This window comes from Schistocerca gregaria, chromosome X (assembly GCF_023897955.1).
Source record: "Schistocerca gregaria isolate iqSchGreg1 chromosome X, iqSchGreg1.2, whole genome shotgun sequence".
Classification (NCBI taxonomy): domain Eukaryota; kingdom Metazoa; phylum Arthropoda; class Insecta; order Orthoptera; family Acrididae; genus Schistocerca; species Schistocerca gregaria.
Window position 1 is genome coordinate 178736942 of NC_064931.1, and position 22032 is coordinate 178758973.

At 42.8% G+C, this 22032-nt stretch overlaps 1 protein-coding gene across 1 annotated transcript; it reads right to left on the reverse strand.

Moving 5' to 3' along the window:
- Window positions 1-1269: 1269 nt before the first annotated feature.
- On the reverse strand, window positions 1270-7099 carry LOC126297961 (tigger transposable element-derived protein 7-like). The gene is made up of 2 exons (XM_049989278.1): window positions 7072-7099; window positions 1270-1733 (listed from the first exon to the last, which is right to left on the reverse strand). The coding sequence occupies exons 1-2, from the start codon at window positions 7097-7099 to the stop codon at window positions 1270-1272; spliced, it is 492 nt and encodes a 163-aa protein (XP_049845235.1).
- Between the last annotated feature and the right edge of the window lie 14933 nt (window positions 7100-22032).

A 22032-nucleotide genomic window follows, 5' to 3' on the forward strand; every position in this document is an offset into this window, starting at 1 on the left:
ACACAAATAAAGAAAAGATGTTATGTGGACATGTGTCCGGAAACGCTTAATTTCCATGTTAGAGCTCATTTTAGTTTCGTCGTGCACCTACGCTCAATGGAGCACATTATCATGATTTCATACGGGATACTCTACCTGTGCTGCTAGAACATGTGCGTTTACAAGTACGACACAACGTGTGGTTCGTGCACGATGGAGCTCCTGCACATTTCAGTCGAAGTGTTCGTACGCTTCTCAACAACAGATTTGGTGACCGATGGATTGGTAGAGGCGAACCAATTCCATGGCCTCTACGCTCTCCTGACCTCAACCCTCTCGACTTTCATTTATGGGGGCATTTGAAAGCTCTTGTCTACGCAACCCTGGTACCAAATATAGAAACTCTTCGTGCTCGTGTTGTGGACAGCTGTGATGCAATACGCCATTCTCCAGGGCTGCGTCAGCGCATCAGGGATTCCATGCGACGGAGGGTGGGTGCACGTATCCTCGCTAACGGAGAACATTTTGAACATTTCCTGTAACAAAGTGTTTGAAGTCATGCTGGTACGTTCTGTTGCTGTGTGTTTCCATTCCATGATTAATGTGATTTGAAGAGAAGTAATAAAATGAGCTCTAACATGGAAAGTAAGCGTTTCCGGACACATGTCCACATAATATATTTTCTTTCTTTGTGTGCGAGGAATGTTTCCTAAAAGTTTGGCCGTACCTTTTTGTAACACCCTGTATATAAAGGAGAAGCCCGATATAACGCGGATGTCGGGGGACATGCCTTACTCCAGCGCTATAGCGTACCGAGGTGTATCGAGAGGGAATAAATGAAAATATAGGCATTGAAAGTTAGGAAGAACACATAATGCTTTATTAGACATACTGCATTATAATGTATTTAAATTTGAAGGACATTAGAAGTAAAATATTTAAAAAAAATTATCAAATAGCGTACAGCAATTAGACAAAATGCACTCAAACGTCGACCAAACAAAAACACGAGTTTCAATACGGTATATAACGTAAACTATCAGATACCGAATGAAAATTTACGACTCCGCCTAAAACCTATAGTGCGTCATTATTCAACTGCTTCAAAGAAGTCAATTAGCTTTCTTTGGCGGGTCATTTCACGCAGTTTCTTTAAAGTGTATTGTTTTATGGTCATCAGGTGCAACAACTCAATTTGGTTCGATTCACTTTGTGGCTCCATCCACGTGATCACTGTATTTACATTATCCAATATTTCACGTATATTGGAAACATCGTCAATACTTCATCTTAATCATCCTCATCGTAGACTGCTTCACTACTCTTTTTTCGAACAGCATCAACAATGTCCTTGTCGTATATGACTTCAGAAATCGGTTCTTTGTTGGCGACGACTACCCACCGGTTCAAGTCATGCACACTGCTGTTGAAATCTGTGTCGCTACAGTGTTCATCTGTTACATTTTCTTCAACGGAACATATGTTCCAGCAGTTACTAATAGTGGTTGTACCGACACTTTCCCACTCCAGACCTTCTGAATAGCTAACAGTCTTAAGATTTACAGATTTCAGAAACATTTCCATTTCCTCATCTGAATTTACTATTAAAGTGAACTGTTCACGGCCATAATGGGTCTTAAATGCTTCTATGATGCCCTGATCTATCGGTTTAATTAATGCTGTCCTGTTTTTTGGCAAAAACAACGTTTTTACTTTTCCATTTTCTGATCGCAAAACATCATCAGGTGGATGAGCTGAACAATGATAAAGGATTAACAGAGCTTGTTTCTGAGCTTAAGTGACCGTACATGCTTTCTCACTGACGGAAAAAACTCTTCTCGAAACCAATTGGTGAAAATGTCAAATGTTATCCAAGTAGTCTTTGAATGCCTGTCAGTGAACTGTAATGACGTCATGTATGCGTGCTTGAAACATCTCGGGCTTTTACTTCACCTATACAAAGAGGCTTCAGTTTACGGATGCCTAATTTATTTGTGGAAAAGAGGAATGTTATTCTACATTTATTCATTTTCAAACCCGTCTTCTTTTCTGATTTTTTTTGTGTGTTCTAGTTGGAAGCTATCGATAATAAAGCGCAGGTTCATCACAATTACGCACTTGATGATCATTTAAATTTTCATGTACCATTACTTTGTGTACAGTTTCAGGAAACTGTGAAGCAGATTCATTGTCGCAAGACCTTACCTCTCCTTCAAAAATCGTGCGGCGAGCTGGCGAGTTCCTTCGACATTTCCATCTTGAAAACCATCCGTTGGAAGCTATAAGATCTCTGTTGCAATATAAATCAAAGCAAAATTTTTCAGCTTGGGCTTTAATAATTGGCCGTTTTGATTAACGTTCCGTCGACAACGAGGTCATTAGAGAGAGAGTACAAACTCGGGTTAGGGAAGAACGGGCAACGAAACCGGCCGTGCACTTTCAAAGGAACCATCCCGGCATTTGCCTGAAGCGATTTAAGGATACCACGGAAAACCCAAATCAGGGTGAACGGACGCGGGTTTGAGCCGCCGTCCTCGCGAATGCGAGTCTAGTGTTCTTAATTAAGAATCACCTATAAAGGCATTCGCCATGCTCACTGTCTTTTTCCTAGTTTAGTCATTTTACTGTCCATTCTCATATCACTTTCAACTGTGTTTACAAAACTTCTTAGTTTTCTTATTCTCTTCTCTCACCAATCTCGTGATTGTTCCTTCATGTGCACCACTCTCGTGTGATAAACTTGCTTTGTTTTCAACATTCTTCACACGATAAATAATTTTTAGAATGAGATTTTCACCCTGCAGCGGAGTGTGTGCTGATATGAAACTTCCTGGCAGATTAAAACTGTGTGCCCGACCGAGACTCGAACTCGGGACCTTTGCCTTTCGCGGGCAAGTGCTCCAACATCTTTTTTTTTTTTTGTTCTTTTTCAATCTGATAGGGGCGGACGTCGTAAGAAACCCATTTGAGTTAGTTGTCGATCTATTAACTCAGTTTTTTTTATTACAGAGGGCAGCTAACCCTCTGACCGAACACGCTGAGCTACCCTGCCAGCAGCCATCTGAGCCACCGAAGCACGACTTACGCCCGGTACTCACAGCCTTACTTCTGCCAGTACCTCGTCTCCTACCTTCCAATTTTGCGAAACAAACACACAGAAATCTAGACTGTGAATGCATAATTAATGATCCACATGATAATAGTGCTCATTTCGATTACTGCCAAGTACTGTTGCAAAGTCACCTTGCCGACCGCATAACAATGTTAAGCGTGAGATGTGTATTCAAAGCTACTGTCCAGAAACAATCCTGATATGTTGCTAAGACAAACCAGAGGTTCAGTTTAATTACGTCCAACTGTGTTGGTTATTGTTTAGGACGCTTAGAGGTTATAGCAGCAAATTATACTGCCAAATGGCTACATGCTGACTGTAATAGGATTTGTTTCAAGTTTTGAAATATACTGAGAGTGCAAAAATTATTCAAAAATGATATTTTGTTTTAGAGACAGCCTCGCTATATCCTAAAACCGCACTTTTAAACTCCTGGAGGATGTGGTGTTGTAGTAGTGGAACTTGTTCCACATGTTTCATCTGTAATTTCCCCCTCCCCCCTCCCTCCACTCCACTTCCCCATCTTCTCCTTAAATTGCGCACAATATTAACTACAGGAAAAATCTACATTCTACAAATCTTAAATGACATAGGTCAACAGATCCCGAGTCATTGAAGTGTCATAGTTACAGTATAAGAACTCCTTCCAATTGCTTCATGTAATAGATACCACAATAATTTTATAGGTGGCTATTTCTATTAAATGTTTGTGTCGATTTCTTTGTCTTAAGATATGAGGCTGTGCCATGAAATTTGTTCAAGCTTGAAACAGATTGCTTGCTACTTCACAGAAACCTGATGCATCCTTCCTCACTCAGTGTAAAACATTATTAATAAATCCAGAATGAGAGCGGGTGGAATCAGAGGCTCATCATTTTAAAGATGTAAGTCCTCGTAATAGTATATGTACTACGTTCCGCAATAAATATGATTTCTTCTTAAAAATGGTCGTAAGAGATACAGGTTTCTTATAACGTCCCGTTTCCAATAGACACTTTTTTTAATAAGGCGCTAAATTTGTGCGTCTGTAGATACATTCTCAAAGCCTAGAGTACTTAAAGAAGACCGAGCGAGGTGGTGCAGTGGTTAGACACTGGACTCGCATTCGGGAGGACGACGGTTCAATCCCGCGTCCGGCCATCCTGATTTAGGTTTTCCGTGATTTCCCTAAATCGCTCCAGGCAACTGCCTGGATGGTTCCTTTGAAAGGGCACGGCCGACTTCCTTCTCCATCCTTACCTAATACGATGAGACCGATGACCTCGCTGTCTGGTCTCCTTCCAGAAACAACCCCAACTTAAAGAAGAGAAGAGAAAAGAAAAGAAAAGAAAAGAAAAGAAAAGAAGAGAAAAGAAATAGAAGGAAAGGAAATGAGAATAACAGGAAGGAGAAGAAAAGAAAAATATAAGCGAAGGCTTCTCCACAGTGACGTAATGAACAGAATGGATAAAAATCTCGGTTATGCACCCACATTATGGATATTCCCCTGATTTCCACTTGGATAGACCCGACCTTGGGTAACTTGTAATAATATAAGACCATTTCTCAGATTCAATGAGAACATTCGGGCTTGGTTTTCCGTAAAATACTCTTGGCACATACATGTAGCGATTTAATAGGTCCTGGGAAACACAATTGAGAGAGACTACAAATTGAGTGATTTGGCGGAATTGTCAACATACATGAACTGTGATCTAGAGGAGTAGGAAAGAAATCCCTGTCCGGAAATTATGAATTAGATTTTTTAAAATCACTTGACACGAATGAACCGCTGTTCCCTTTGAAAAAGACCGTGCCGATTTTCTATCCCATTGTTGCCCAATGTATAATTAGCTCTATATCTAATGCCTCATATATATTCCTATTAAAAACTAGTCTTCCTTGCCAAAAATCAGTCTTCTTGATTATAGATCCGAGAACCGGGAATCCTTAGGTTATGATAGTCGGACTGAGATTTGACCTCAAGTTTAGTTTTTTATGCACAGGTTCATCTCGTTTCTTTTTTCACATCTGTGCAGAAGCACAAAATAAAATACTTTTCATTGATATAAGCTTAATCGCTGCAGTAGTAATGATGTTGACTATATTTCTCAGTCTTCTCCAGCAGAAATTCTTGATGATTACAAACATTACACCACAATTTTACTTTCCGTTCTGGAAATGAATGCTCCTAACCAGCTACAATATTACCTTATTGTAGCTGGTTCGGATCGTTCATTTCCATAATCTCTTGTTACACCAAAACATGAGATGCTCGTCGAAGTTATGTTGTATATTTCAACACCAGAATATTCATATCAACGTGCACTTATGGTTCGGGTTTCTTGTTGTTAAGGCATTTCTCTCACGGAACGATTCATTTCATGCATTACAAGGCGACTACATCTACATTTACATCTTCATAGATACTCCGCAAACCATCGTATGGTGGGTTGCGGAGGGCACCCTGTAAAATGGTTCAAATGACTCTGAGCACTATGGGACTTACCATCTGAGGTCATCAGTTCCCTAGAACTTAGAACTACTTAAACCTAACTAACCTAAAGATATTACACACATCCATGCCACAATGGCCGGTGGGCACCCTGTGCCACTACTTCTCATTTCCTTTCCTGTTCCGCTCGCAAATAGAGCGAGGGAAAAATGACTATCTATATGCTCCGTAAGAGCCCTAATTTCTCGAAACTTATCTTCGTAGCCCTTACGCGCAATGTATGTTGGCGGCAATAGAATAGTTCGGCAGTCAGCTTCAAATGACAGTTCTCTAAATTTTCTCAGTAGTGTTTCTCGAAAAGAACGTCGCCTTCTCTCCAGGGATTCCCACTTGAGCTGTCGAAGCATCTCCCTAACATCTACCATATATGTTGTTCGAACCTACTGTTAACAAATCTACGAGTAGCAGTTCCCCTCTGAACCGCTTCGATGTCTTCCTTCAATCCGACCTGGTACGGATTGCAAGCACTCGGACAGTACCCAATAAAACGCAGACAATTATTCGCCTTTCCTGCCGCAGTTCTCACTTGCTCGTTCCATCTCATATCGCTTTGCAGTGTTATACCCAGATATTTCAACGAATGAACTGTGTCAAGCAAGATATTACTAATATCGTATCCAAACATTACAGGTTTGATCTTCCTACTCATCCGCATTAACTTACATTTTTCTAGATTTAGGGCTAGCTGCCATTCATCAAACCAAATGTAAATTTCCTCTGCGTCGTCTTGTATCTTACTGCATTCATTCATCTGTACACCACTGCATCATCAGCAAACAATAACAGATTGCTGCCCTCCCTCTCCGTCAAATCATTTATGGATATAGAAAACAACAGCGATCCTATCTCACTTCCTTGGGGCACTCCTGACGATACCCTTGTCTCTTTTGAACATCGCCGTCTAGGACAACATACTGGGTTCTATTATTTAAGAGGTCTTCGTGCCACTGACACATGTATGAACTTACTCCACTTGCTCGTATCTTCGTTAACAGCCTGCAGTGGGGGTGTACCTAGTAATGGGATGGTTGGCGCTACTCTGCATTGTGGGAATCAGTACACCGAAGTCACGTGGAGACACGTAACACGGTACGACAAATACGTAGATGGTCGGGAAGACAACGAGATATTAGTGTCAGGGGGAAGCAAGTTCGAAATCTGTGAAAGGCTATACTGCGCCAAATATTTTGTAATTTCCCTAAATCACTTTAAGCGCATGACATTTTTACGCTCTTTTATCAGTATGTAAGTAAAGAAATAAAACAAGAAAACTAACTGTGTGAAAGCAAGGAAATATACTAATAATATGTAATTTGTGGCAGAAATTCTTGTTACAGCAGTTTTCATTCTAACATTCTTGCCATCCACCTTCTTCTACATGCATGGATCTTAATAATCATACAGAAATACGAGAGTAACTACTTTTCAGAGCATTTACAGCCTCCCAGAAGCAGAACCACTTTTGCAGCCGAGGTGGAGAAAATACCTTGTCCCTTACTCTGCTCTTGCCACATCCTTCACGGGCCGAACGTGATTTGTGTTCTCAGCTCAGAATTTACGTTAGGTACTCGAAACATTGTGTTGCCGTTTGTTTATGGGCGACGTAAACTGTTCTGTCTACTTAAGTTTTAGTGTGTTAGTGAAATGACCATCAGCTGTTCTGATTAATGGATTCTAACTGAGTGGCTTTACTGCACCGCTCTATAAATAAAGCCCTAAGCAAGAGCGCACCAACGGTCTGAGCCAAGGGGCGCTTCGTATCAATTTAGAGGAGCTGAGCGAGGTGGAGGAAACAAAAAGTCATTTTACTATGCAATAGAACTGAAATTATTAAAAGACTGTTTAATAATCACCAAATGACTAATATTATATCAGACAGCATTATTTTTGTTTTTGTAGTCCGCTACGTGATAGTGAAGACTATAGTCGTAGCCGGTGAGAGGTGATTCTTTCCTGGGAATTATCGAGTGAATTACTGAACGATACTGTGACAAATCACTTTGATTTTTTTCTATTACCTCTTAACGAGATACGCCGAGAGCAACGCTTTCTACTGTTAATTAAAATCACTACACTGTCACAAACTCTGAATTCTGTTTGTGAAAGTGAATAGATTACCATCTCCACCTTCAAATGTATAATACTAAATGGCAATAAACAATATTTCACACAGGATGTTGGGTCACTGGCGATGTATTCGTCACAATCAGTACACCAGTCGGCAGTGGAGTTGAGTCGTAAAAAAGATCTAATAATGCCACCAATTCCTTATCATTTCCAACCTACTCTTTCCACGCAAAAAAAAAAAACAAAAACAAAAACAAAAAAACAAAAACAAAAAAACAGAAGTTGGAACTACTCATACACAGCTCCTCCACTTTTACAGAAAGAAAGTAGGAAAGTAGGAAATAGGGTTTCTCCCTTTTCAGCCGTCTTCTCATGTGCATTAAACTCTCGCACTACCAATTTACGTCATACTTCGTACATTACGCTAAGACAGCCACTCGAACGTCTGAGAATCAAAGCGCGCTTCTTTTCCTATCTTTCCACGTTTTAACATATAAGTCCAGAATACAATGCATCACCGTGATCGATGAGATGGTTCAAAATTAACTCTCTCCAAAAATCTTACATAGACCCTGAAACGGACAAAGGAGCAGTATTCTGTTGCTTTACATTAGTTGTAGTGATAACAGCCTTCACACTTGGCCGACAATTCGGCGTTGATGTTCGACAGCATCTATGATTCATGTTCTAGTAGACAGATGACTCTGCCGACACCTAATCTCTCTGAAGCAAGGTAATATACATGCAACGTAGCGTTACAGTCACAACGAATATAAATTAAAGGACAAAAAATTGTCTTTTAAAGAACTCTTCACAAAATAATGTATGTAATCTCCAGATCGAATTTCTGTTGGGTGAAAAAGTCGCCCCTCCCAATTTCACAAAAGCGGTATCTCACACGGTTCTAGGCGCTTCAGTTTGGAACCGCGAGACCTCTACGGTCGCAGGTTCGAATCTTGCCTCGGGCATGGATGTATGTGATGTCCTTAGGTTAGTTAGGTTTAAGTAGTTTAAGTTCTAGGGGACTGATGACCTCAGATGTTAAGTCCCATAGTGCTCAAAGCCATTTGGACCGTTTTTGGTATCTTATAGTTACTCCTTTACTACTAATTACTATGTACATAACTCAGGTGATGTAGTTTGTACGAGATTTGTACATACTGTTTTGCTATCAGGCATGTAACGTTTAGATACACACGAATACTTTCTTTATCCATAGTTTCTGACATTGGCTAGTAACACGGGAAAAATCACGGGCTGAACTTACAACGCTCTTGGAAGCGTTAGAATCCAGTGCTAATTGGAATTTTCAGTTTCAAGGAGATTAGCCTCAAGTGGTAGAATTGTTTTTGAGATACCACGACAAATGATTCTGGGTACACTTTCTACTAGTCAGTATCCGTTACATGATGAAGCTTGCTTAACCTCGGCACTGAATTGATGTTTCTGGGTTTGCAGTGGTGCTGGATGCGAATTTCGTTGGCAAATATAATTTTTGGCAAAGGTAATTTTTACAACACAACTAGTACTGTGACACAGTCGCTTGAGATCTTCTAACGTGCGTCAATACTTCTACATCTACATCTACATCTACATTCATACTCCGCAAGCCACCCAACGGTGTGTGGCGGAGGGCACTTTACGTGCCACTGTCATTACCTCCCTTTTCTGTTCCAGTCGCGTATGGTTCGCGGGAAGAACGACTGTCTGAAAGCCTCCGTGCGCGCTCGAATCTCTCTGATTTTACATTCATGATCTCCACGGGAGGTATAAGTAGGGGGAAGCAGTATATTCGATACCTCATCCAGAAACGCACCTTCTCGAAACCTGGCGAGCAAGCTACACCGCGATGCAGAGCGCCTCTTGCAGAGTCTGCCACTTGAGTTTGCTAAACATCTCCGTAACGCTATCATGGTTACCAAATAACCCTGTGACGAAACGCGCCGCTCTTCTTTGGATCTTCTCTATCTCCGCTGTCAACCCGACCTGGTACGGATCCCACACTGATGAGCAATACTCAAGTATAGGTCGAACGAGTGTTTTGTAAGCCACCTCCTTTGTTGATGGACTACATTTTCTAAGGACTCTCGCAATGAATCTCAACCTGGTACCCGCCTTACCAACAATTAATTTTATATGATCATTCTATTTCAAATCGTTCGTCACGCATACTCCCAGATATTTAACAGAAGTAACTGCTACCAGTGTTTGTTCCGCTATCATATAATCATACAATAAAGGATCCTTCTTTCTATGTATTCGCAATACATTACATTTGTCTATGTTAAGGGTCAGTTGTCACTCCCTACACCAAGTGCCTATCCGCTGCAGATCTTCCTGCATTTTGCTACAATTTTCTAATGCTGCAACTTTTCTGTATACTGCAGCATCATCCGCGAAAAGCCGCATGGAATTTCCGACACTATCTACTAGGTCATTTATATATATTGTGGAAAGCAATGGTCCCATAACACTCCCCTGTGGCACGCCAGAGGTTACTTTAACGTCTGTAGACGTCTCTCCATTGATAACAACCTGCTGTGTTCTGTTTGCTAAAAACTCTTCAATCCAGCCACACAGCTGGTCTGATATTCCGTAGGCTCTTACTTTGTTTGTCAGGCGACAGTGCGGAACTGTATCGAACGCCTTCCGGAAGTCTAGGAAAATAGCATCTACCTGGGAGCCTGTATTTAATAATTTCTGGGTCTCATGAACAAATAAGGCGAGTTGGGTCTCACACGATCGCTGTTTCCGGAATCCATGTTGATTCCTACAGAGTAGATTCTGGGTTTCCAAAAACGACATGATACTCGAGCAAAAAACATGTTCTAAAATTCTACAACAGATCGACGTCAGAGATATAGGTCTATAGTTTTGCGCATCTGCTCGACGACCGTTTTTGAAGACTGGGACCACCTGTGCTCTTTTCCAATCATTTGGAACCTTCCGCTCCTCTAGAGACTTGCGGTACACGGCTGTTAGAAGGGGGCAAGTTCTTTCACGTACTCTGTGTAGAATCGAATTGGTATTCCGTCAGGTCCAGTGGACTTTCCTCTGTTGAGTGAGGTTATAGATAAAATGGATAAGCCACAAGTGATTAATTCCTTGCTGGTCCAAAACTAATCTGCTTTATTTTTTCGCTCCACGTAGAAAACAATATTATTTTCTATTGTATGTTTTCAGCGTGTGGAGAAACGTTATTTATAACCCACTACTGCTGCTTACATATAATTTTTTCCATCAGTTGCTGTGTCGTACAAAATCAACTGTCCATTATAGTGAAAACTCGGCAGATATCATCAGAATTCTTAATTAAACAGTAATCTTCAGAAGACTACCGCCATTCAATGAGAATTAGTTTTTCTATGAAATTGTTTATTGACTGAGTCGTTCAATGGAGCCGACAGAAAGTTTTGCAGATACTGTGTGTAAACGAGTCACTAAATCTAGCCCAAAATTACCCTTAAGAAATGAAGGTAGTTCTAAATGTAACGCTAATTTTCATTGACAGAGTACCGGTCTGTTATTAGTTGAAGTGTATACGAATGAAATTCATCCAGGTGTTCAGAAAATTCAGCATGGGTTACAGTGAAATTTTCGACCGTGAAGTACCATTATTTGGTAAACCACTTACTAATGAACCAAAGTAGTTCATACTTTCCATATAGTTAAAAATTATAGCTTATAGTTACATTTAATACACAGCAATACATGAGCTAAAGCAAACCCACATAACGCGTTCGAGCACATTTTCCGAAGCGAAATACAAGAATTACAAGGGGGGCCTCAAAAAGTAAGATACACATTATTGTGGCAGGTTTGTATTGAATGCTGCATTTCGCGTCAAAGCGGTGCAGATAAATGAAACTACCCTGCAACAGTCACCAAGTTTCTGCAGACAATGGTCAGAATATTCTACCAGCAGTTCAGTTCCTCGACGTTAGAAATCTGCTTGTTGATGACAAAGCCATTCGAGAACCACTGTGTGAACTTTCTCATGTTTTGAAAACCTCTTTGCCCCAGATGTTCTTTCAGCTTTCCAAATCGATTGCGTGGGAAGTGTCTTCTAAGGTCGATGTCGGTGGCTTACCTTCCCTATCAGTGTCACCTACATCGGTGCGGCTTTGGTGAAACTGTTGGCACCGTTTCACTACAGCTACACGCGACATCGCGTTTGGTCCGTATAACGCCAGAATTTAACGGTGAATCTGTGTAGAATTTAGATGCTGTACCCACAAGAATGCTACAGTCCCCCGTAATTGAAGTTCGGAGTACATTTCTAGTTGCCGCCCAATTTCTCTCGCACTATTCAGCGCACCTGCTAGCGGTAGCAGAGCAGAACTGCGTCTACACCATACCGGGAACATGTACTCCTTTCTGACAACATGCTGCGCTTTTTGCGCAATGGTTTTTTGTGTGAGATGGCATGGGTAATTTACTCCCCGAAGCACATACGTAGGTGCTATTGGTCAAACAATTTCGGAACGTCACAATAATATCTAGCTGTGATATGGCCAGCAACGAGGTCGAAGTAAATAGCAACTAGGCCGTCTGCTGTGTTACACGAAATGTGACACTACGCCTCCCAGTACGATGTTTCCATGGACCAATCCAGTCATCTCCAGGCCGTGCCAGAGACCCGTTTTAATGCTACAACGGTCGCCGCGCGGTCTTGTCGTATCAGTGTGGAGAATCTCTTCACTTGTACTGGTAGACCTACCACAACTACACTGAAGGGGAAAAAAATCGCAACACCAAAAAGTAATTAATGTAGACTAATGAAATTTCGTGAATACATTTGTGTACGAAACGTATTTAAGTGATTAACATCGCGAAATCAGCGCTTAATGCAAATGCGTGATAAGCCGTTGCAAATTTGAAATGCTGGTACGTTAATACAGGTGTAACTGTCAGAAAGTATAATGCAAGCATGCAAACGTGCGCGCATTGTGTTGTACGGGTGCTGGATGTCAGTTCGTGGGATGCACTTCCATGCCTGCTGCATTTGATCGGTCAATACAGGGACGGTTTATGCTGTGCGGATAACTCTGGAGTTGTCGTCCGATGATGTCCCATATGTGCTCCATTGGAGACAGATTTGGTGATTGAGCAGACCAAGGCAACATGTCGACACTCGGTGGAGTGTGGTGGGTTACAACAGCGGTATGTGGGCGAGGATTATCCTGATGGAGAACACCCGCTGGTATGCTGTTCATGAATGGCATCGCAACAGAATGAGATTTTCACTCTGCACCGGAGTGTGCGCTGATATGAAACTTCTGGCAGATTAAAACTGTGTGCCCGACCGAGACTCGAACTCGGGACCTTTGCCTTTCGCGGGCACTTGGTAGAGCACTTGCCCGCGAAAGGCAAAAGTCCCGAGTTCGAGTCTCGGTCGGGCACACAGTTCTAATCTGCCAGAAGCGGCATCGCAACAGTTCGAATGACCAGACTGATGTACAAATTTTCAGTCACGGTGCGTGAGATAACTACAAGAGTGCTCCTGTTGTCATACGAAATCGCTCCCCAGACCATAAATACAGGTGTAGTTCCAGTGCGTCTAGCACACGCACAGGTTGGTTGCAGTCCGTCAGCTGGTCTGCTTCCAACAAACCCACGGCCATCACTGGCACCGATGTACAACCGACTTTCATCAGAAAGAACACAACTGATCTCTACTCCACCCTCTCACTTGAGACTACTGAATGAAATTACAATGAAATGAACACCCATAGCTGCATACAGGCGTTGATATATGACAATATGAAAATGTGTGCCCCGACCGGGACTCGAACTAGAGATCTCCTACTAACATGGCAGACGCTGTATCCATCTGAGCCACCGAGGACACAGAGGATAGTGCGACTGCAGGGACTTATCTCTGGCACGCCTCCTGTGAGACCCACATTCGCAGCTTATTGTCCCACACCATATTCATAGTGCCCCTGCCCATTATACTCATTACCCTAAGACTTCGGGCACTGTTTGTGCATCCGCACAGAAGAAGATGGTCAAATGGCCGGTGAGCCTTAACTATATTTATATGAAGATGGTATCTGTTTTTTGGACATGTCCGATAGAACAGATACCATCTTCATATATATGAGACTACTGAAGCCGCAAACGGTAGTCGTTTGGGGTCAGTGGATTGCACACTACAGGGCGTCTAGCTCGGAGCTGTCCTTGAAGTAACCCCTTTGTAATAGTTTTTTGTGTCACTGTGGTGCCAACGGCTTCTTGAATTGTTGCCACAACCATACGCCAAACACAATGGTCTTCCCCCTCGGCAGTGCCATGTGGCAGTCCGGAGCCCGGTCTTCTTGCGACCGTACATTCTTGTGGCCACCGCTCTCAGCAATATTGTACAATGGCTACATTCATGCCAAGTCTCTCAGCAGTATCGCAGAAGGAACATCCAGCTACTCGTAGTCCTACCACAAGGTCTCGTTCAAACTCAGTGAGCTGCTGATAACGGCGTCTTTGTCGCCTTAAAGGACTTCTTGCCTAGCATCAGCTCACCACGTCCAACCGTGAATTTGAAGCAAGCGTAATTTGCAACCGCATAGTGGCGCTACCAGCTACAATCTTATGCGACTGGCGCGAAGTTTCAATAGACCTCATCACTTAGGTGTGGAAAAATGGCAAGCAAATTTCGTTTAGGTCGCACTAATCCTTGGCGTTGTGATTTTTTTTTCCATTAGTGTATTTTGGTTGTGGATTTTTGTTTGGTGTGTGATTTGGCCGTGCATGCTAATGCGTAATCGACAAAAATGGTTCAAATGGCTCTAAGCGCTGTGGGACTTAACATCTGAAGTCATCAGTCCCCTAAACTTAGAACTACTTAAGCCTAACTAACGTAAGGACTCACACACATCCATGCCCGAGGCTGGATTCGAACCTGCGACCGTAGCAGCCGCGTGGTTCCGGACTGAAGCGCCTAGAACCGCTAGATCACAGCGGCCGTCGACAATTGTTTATAAACAGGTTTTGTAAGGCATTCATTGTGATTGTGTTGTACTTTGTACAGTACAATACCTACAGCAGCTAGACAGAAACATACACGGCGAGAAATACATGCTTCAGCATAAATACTGATGTTAGTCAAGCCTGCACGTAGCGATGTTGTATTAGACCACCAACGACCAGAAGAACTGCGCAATGTTGTCAGTGTCAGTCGTTGTCAGAACATTGTCCAATTGTGGGTGCATTATGTCAGAGCTAACTGCAACCGAACGTGGGAAAATCGTCGGTGTTCGTGCGCTGCATGCTTCCGTAAGCAAGGGAGACGAAGTGTTCAAAAGCACCGGATCGAAGATTTATACCATACATAGCGAAAGCGCGAAAGTATCATACACTGAGTCACGAAACTAGGTGTCGTTTGATCGTGACAGCTGATCATTGAGGAGGACTGTAACGGAAATAAGGAGACGACAGCTGCAAAAGTCGCTACAATACTGTATGCCACGCGCACGCGCGAACGCTGCTACTACAAAATGGATACGAAGGGAGTTCCATAAGTAGGGAATTTGAGGGCGAGTTGCAATTCCGAAACGACCTATCAGCGATTCAAGTGCCCATAACAAGAAAATATGGGGCCGAAGCCATAAAACCTGAACTATGGAGCGACGGAAGACTGTCGTTTGGTCGGATGAGTATTGGTTCACACAGTTTCCAACAACTGGCAGAGTTTACGTCCCAGGAGTGAAACATGGCGTGGGTTCAGTGATGGTTTGATCAGCCATATCGTGGTATTGCGTGTGCCCCATTATGAATCTGAAAGGTCGCATTACTACCATCTCATTCACACAGCTCGCATCGTCCAGGTCTGATTTTCTGGGCACGAGGATGAATTGTCGCATCTCCCCTGCCCAATAGAGTCATCACATCTTTATATTATGGAGCAGATTGTGATCTGCTTTGGAGAGAAGCGTCCGTGATCGCTGTCCACATCCGTAATTGTTACCTGAACTTGCCACTGTTTTGCAAAAAGACTGGTAAAAGATCCCTTTGAAAACCATTCAGGACCTGTATCATCCATTTCGAGATGATGGGATGCTGTTTTGAATGCCAACAGTTTTCCTGGATCGTGTTAGGTATTGCAGTGTGTTGAGTTGTGCTTTTTCCACATATTTGTCCAACCTTAGGATGTATCGTGATAATTTACAACAGTAACGGATTTGACGAATAATGAAACGACAGACGATACATCACGAAGTAATGATGGGAGACTGCAAGATATAAGGGGCAATTAAATGAAAACGAGGCAGACGCAAAAAAGTAAACTGATTATTATTTCAAAAGTATTCGCCATATCTATTAATACGTTTATCCCACTGCGAGACAAACCGTTCAGAGCCTGCTGTCTGATGTTGCCTACAAACCGTGGTTGTATCCAGGCCTGCACCTTTTCGTCCGAAGCTAATCGACGGACACGAATGTCTTTTTTCAGGCATCCACAAATACGGAAATTGGATGAGGAGGGATCTGGACTGTTTGGAGGATGTATTCCCAGCTAAACTTCTGCAGCATAGTCGAAACAATCTCGGCAACGTATGGGACCAGCCACTGCAGTGCAACGCGGTCGTCGTTACATCTACACTCCTGGAAATGGAAAAAAGAACACATTGACACCGGTGTGTCAGACCCACCGTACTTGCTCCTGACACTGCGAGAGGGCTGTACAAGCAATGATCACACGCACGGCACAGCGGACACACCAGGAACCGCGGTGTTGGCCGTCGAATGGCGCTAGCTGCGCAGCATTTGTGCACCGCAGCCGTCAGTGTCAGCCAGTTTGCCGTGGCATACGGAGCTCCATCACAGTCTTTAACACTGGTAGCATGCCGCGACAGCGTGGACGTGAACCGTATGTGCAGTTGACGGACTTTGGGCGAGGGCGTATAGTGGGCATGCGGGAGGCCGGGTGGACGTACCGCCGAATTGCTCAACACGTGGGGCGTGAGGTCTCCACAGTACATCGATGTTGTCGCCAGTGGTCGGCGGAAGGTGCACGTGCCCGTCGACCTGGGACCGGACCGCAGCGACTCACGGATGCGCGCCAAGACCGTAGGATCCTACGCAGTGCCGTAGGAGACCGCACCGCCATTTCCCAGCAAATTAGGGACACTGTTGCTCCTGGGGTATCGGCGAGGACCATTCGCAACCGTCTCCATGAAGCTGGGCTACGGTCCCGCACACCGTTAGGCCGTCTTCCGCTCACGCCCCAACATCGTGCAGCCCGCCTCCAGTGGTGTCGCGACAGGCGTGAATGGAGGGACGAATGGAGACGTGTCGTCTTCAGCGATGAGAGTCGCTTCTGCCTTGGTGCCAATGATGGTCGTATGCGTGTTTGGCGCAGTGCAGGTGAGCGCCACAATCAGGACTGCATACGACCGAGGCACACAGGGCCAACACCCGGCATCATGGTGTGGGGAGCGATCTCCTACACTGGCCGTACACCTCTGGTGATCGTCGAGGGGACACTGAATAGTGCACGGTACATCCAAACCGTCATCGAACCCATCGTTCCACCATTCCTAGACCGGCAAGGGAACTTGCTGTTCCAACAGGACAATGCACGTCCGCATGTATCCCGTGCCACCCAACGTGCTCTAGAAGGTGTAAGTCAACTACCCTGGCCAGCAAGATCTCCGGATCTGTCCCCCATTGAGCATGTTTGGGACCGGATGAAGCGTCGTCTCACGCGGTCTGCACGTCCAGCACGAACGCTGGTCCAACTGAGGCGCCAGGTGGAAATGGCATGGCAAGCCGTTCCACAGGACTACATCCAGCATCTCTACGATCGTCTCCATGGGAGAATAGCAGCCTGCATTACTGCGAAAGGTGGATATACACTGTACTAGTGCCGACATTGTGCATGCTCTGTTGCCTGTGTCTATGTGCCTGTGGTTCTGTCAGTGTGATCATGTGATGTATCTGACCCCAGGAATGTGTCAATAAAGTTTCCCCTTCCTGGGACAATGAATTCACGGTGTTCTTATTTCAATTTCCAGGAGTGTAGATCAGGAACAATAGAGGGCCTATACTTCCTTGGGGAACGCCTGATATTACTCCTGTTTTACTCGATGACTTTCCGGCTATTAATACGAACTGTGACCTTTCTGACAGGAAAACACGAATCCAGTCGAACAACTGAGGCGATACTCCGTAGGCATGCAGTTTGGTCAGAAGACGCTTGTGAGGAACGGTGTCGAAAGCCTTCTGGAAATCTTAAAATATGCAATCTATTTGACATCCCCTGTCGATAGCACTTATTGCTTCATGAGTATAAAGAACTAGTTGTGTTTCACAAGAACTATATTTTCTGAAACCACGCTGACACTCATCTTCAATAATTTGCCAGTAAACATAAAAAAATTAGTTACAAATAGAGATCAGTTTAAAAGGAGCCTAAAAGACTTACTAGTGGCCAACTCCTTCTACTCCATTGACGAATTTTTTAATAGAAACAAATGATGTGTTGTATATATTTATACCATTAGAATTGTTATTTCAGCTTTAAAAAAAACAAAAGGTGACATGTTCCACATCCACGAGGATCTCCTCTATGGAACGAAAAACTAATCTAATCTAATCTAATCAATAAATCGTTTTCTTCGAGGTACTTCATAATGTTCGAATATAGTATATGTTCCAAGAACCTAAAAGAGTTCAGTAAAATATGGTACTTACAGGTGACATCTACGCGTAATTATGCGCATAACGTTTTTTGTAATTCTTTAGTATTGTTTTCTCAAATAATAGTGCATTTATGAATGACTAACGGTACTGGAATCAGCTTTATGCTGCTGTGTAAAATTCGACACCTAGAACAGTTATGAAAAAAATATACACTTGTACAAGAACCAAAAATTTTATTAATGGGAAAGATTGGAGATACCAATTATATTACTAACGCTTCGAGATGGAAGAAGCTGCAGTCTGAAGTGTGTCTCGGTGAATGCTGCTATTGTTGTAGTATATAGAAGGTGGAATTATTTTCTGTTCTTTCCCAAGGTAGATAAGTATTTGTCGCTAAACTTTTCGATAAACTTATATGGCATGTATCTGTATTCTTTAGTTCACTCAAAAGACGTTCTGTGTGTTTTATGGTGGTGCGATAAGGAGGCCTGACTAGAGTTCTTTGCCACCAAGGTAAAATTAATCTTTCGTTGTGGACAGCAGCATCATCATGTTGAAACATGAAAGGTCCTATAAAATGTTGCCGCAATGAAGGATGGACACTGTTGTTTAAAAAGGGTCTGTTAAAACCTCCCTTCAATTTTCCATTAACAAAAACTAATGGCCTGGGCACAAACCAGTAAAACTACTCCCAGTTTAAGACACCATACCTGCCGACTTTCACTGTCACCAGAAAACGCTAATGTAAGTACCGTTGCACAGGTGAGGTCCACACCCACCCATCGAAGTCCACTTCATATACCGCTACTCTTAACGCAGTAGCTCCTACCTTCTCTTCTTTGCTCCCCAAAGAAGGATTTATTTCCATTCCTCTAAGCAACGTCGCGCATATGTACTTGTGATTGCTGGCGTGTGGACAGCAGTTCTACTATAAAAAACAGAGTACCATTGGCTCTCAACGAAAGGCTGTGTCACTGACTTCTAAGCTTGAGCTACAACGAAGATCTTCCGCATTAGTTCAAAAGGGTGTTTGCCAGTTTATTTTTACATGGAGCTATATGGTCCTTTATCTGTTTCAGTTACTTTCTTAGGACCACTAGATCGACAATATGGTTCAGTATCTTACTGCAGGTTCCATTTCACCATGGCATGGCTCTCAGTAGACTTACGCATTCGAAATTCTTGTGACATAATTCAGACGAATTGAGCGTACTTGTGTCTAAATGTAAACACGTCGTATTCGAACGCAATATACTCTCTCTGCATGTCCATATTTTCAGAGAGTTACGGGACTCTGCTGTTCGCAACAGGATGTCAAATCAAACGCCATTCAGTCATCTAGTTTCCAAACATATTTTATTTGGCTACCAGTTTCGTTGATTTACTATACCAGGTACAAGTCACTATGTTTGATTTACAATCAACAGCAAACAATTGATAGAATGTGTAAATGTTGGCCGTACGGAGTGGCCGAGCGGTTCTAGGCGCTACAGTCTGGAACCGCGCGACAGCTGCGGTCGCAAGTTCGAATCCTGCCTTGGGCATGGATGTGTGTGATGTCCTAAGGTTAGTTAGGTTTACGCAGCTCTAAGTTCTAGTTGACTGATGACCTCAGATGTTAAGTCCCATAGTGCTCAGAGCCATTTGAAGCATATGATCACTGTATCGAGCAGAAATCTACATATTCCAGTATTTAAATGCTGGCCTCTATTTTGACCGGAACCGAAGTTGGAATCTTTCTGCACGTCGGTCAGGGGCCTGAGGATGGCGTAGTAAATCGCCAAACCTGGTAGCCAAACAAAATAACAATTTGGAAATTAGACGGCTGAAAGGTGTTTGATTTGACACCAATATATTCTCTCTGTTGACTCGTGTTGTGGATTTGTGCCAGCACTTAAATGTGCCTGTGATTGTCTACAGCGTGGTTTTCAGCCAATTTACAAACGATCTGCAGTTACAAGTCATTATGTTTGATTCACGTTCAACACCAAACAATTGACAGCATGTGTAAATACTGCTATATGTGTCAGCACCGGCACACGTTGACTTTTTAATGAACTGTGAAGTAGGAAGTATAATTTTTACTTTGAAGAATGTTTTTAAAAGTGGTGTTTGAGCATCTTGTAACGTCCAATAGCGGCGTAGACTTCGAAAGAGATAATCTACATCACAGCGCTTGTTGCCTTCGTCATATACGACATAACTAGTAACGAAATCCTTGTTAACGCTTGTTTAACGAATAAATCTTTAAAAACGCATTTATGAGAACTTAATATACTTTTATTTTGCAGTAATTTGAGGAGTTCAGTATTGGAGTAAATCAACGACTTGCGAGAAAGCAAGAAAGTTTTATATTTTATGTGGGTTATGGGGACAGCTAGATAGTTAAATAGTTCTTTGTTAACAACAAAATCAAATGGATTATTACGAATCATTGAAATTTAGTTCTAATATGTTGCAAATAGTTGGCAACTAAACAGTAGAAATTCGAAGGGCTCTAGACTTTGACTCATGACTCAGTCAACGTAAGGACCACGATGTAATGCAATATCTACGTTCAATTAGCCAAAGCATGTAGGAAGTCTGAAGTTCTAACAGGCGATAAATATTGTTACGAATCACAAAAACGTGGCTAAAGTGGCTGAGGTAACTGAAAGGAAGACAAAACGCACGTAATCTAAGATTAATAGTAAATGTTCACCTGTGCGAACAAACGGCAGTTGAGGCACACTGCTGAGCATGGACGTCCGCAGAAATTTATCCATGGAGGAGGGGAGGGAGACTCTAAAATCGCAATATTTTATATAAATGAGGTGATCAGTTTCGAGAAGCCATAGTACAATCGGACTGCGATCATCGACATAAATTTTCAATTGGTTAAACGACAGGTTTAGCAGAATCATCACAGGTAATCACTTGTAGAAGTGAATGAGAATTCTGCAATGAATAAAACCTCTGTACTCCAGACTGGAGGGGGAGGGAGAGAAGGTGGGAAATGCCACCTCTTGCTTCTCAACCACTACTGTCACCCTTACTCACGCCTATGCTGCCGAGATCAACGAAAGTGTGTGGAAAGATAAGTTAGCTATGCTGTTCTCTGGTGCATCACTTGATACTTTGTGATTCGGTTGATCCCGTACGTTGTATTGCGCGTATCTGTTCTAGTTCAGAAACAATACTGATTTCATTAAATGAATTCACAGTGGGAAAACCGTGAAATGAAATGACACTACCAAGTTAGTAGTAATTAGAATGCGGCAGTGATCCATATCATGTAAGAGTCTAAAAAAGTACATTTCACCAAGACGTAGCGACAGTGTGTAGAACGATATGAAACTTTGAAAATAGGTCAAAAATCAACAGAAAATACAGTCTCAGTAACTAAACATTTTTATATGCATACTGTGATCGTACTAAAACTAAAAGCAAGTTAGAAACCGATCTTCGAACGGAAAAGAATTTCACACGTTTGAAGTTGTTGCCAGTTTCAGAAAATCCAGTATTTCGGACGTTTGACACTGTGTAAAGTGAAGAAAGCGGCTGTCGAGCACTAAGAAGAACTTCTCTTTCTCTGACACCATCGCCGACGCTTGATGAAGACACATGGCACCAAGTAAAACGCGTCTTGCACAAAGTGCTACAATCCATTGTGACCACTCGTAAAATACGCCCTGCCTCTCATGAACCGTTAAACGAAAAAAGTCACAGTTACACAAGTGAAAATGTACAAAGGCTTTAT

Coding starts and splice junctions, on each gene's coding strand:
- LOC126297961 (XM_049989278.1), bottom strand. CDS start 7,099: ATGTGGCAAGAGCAGAGTAAGGGACAAG. Junction 1,734..7,071: donor AGAGCAGAGTAAGGGACAAG/GTATTTTCTCCA, acceptor ATCATTGTTCAG/CTCATCCACCTGATGATGTT.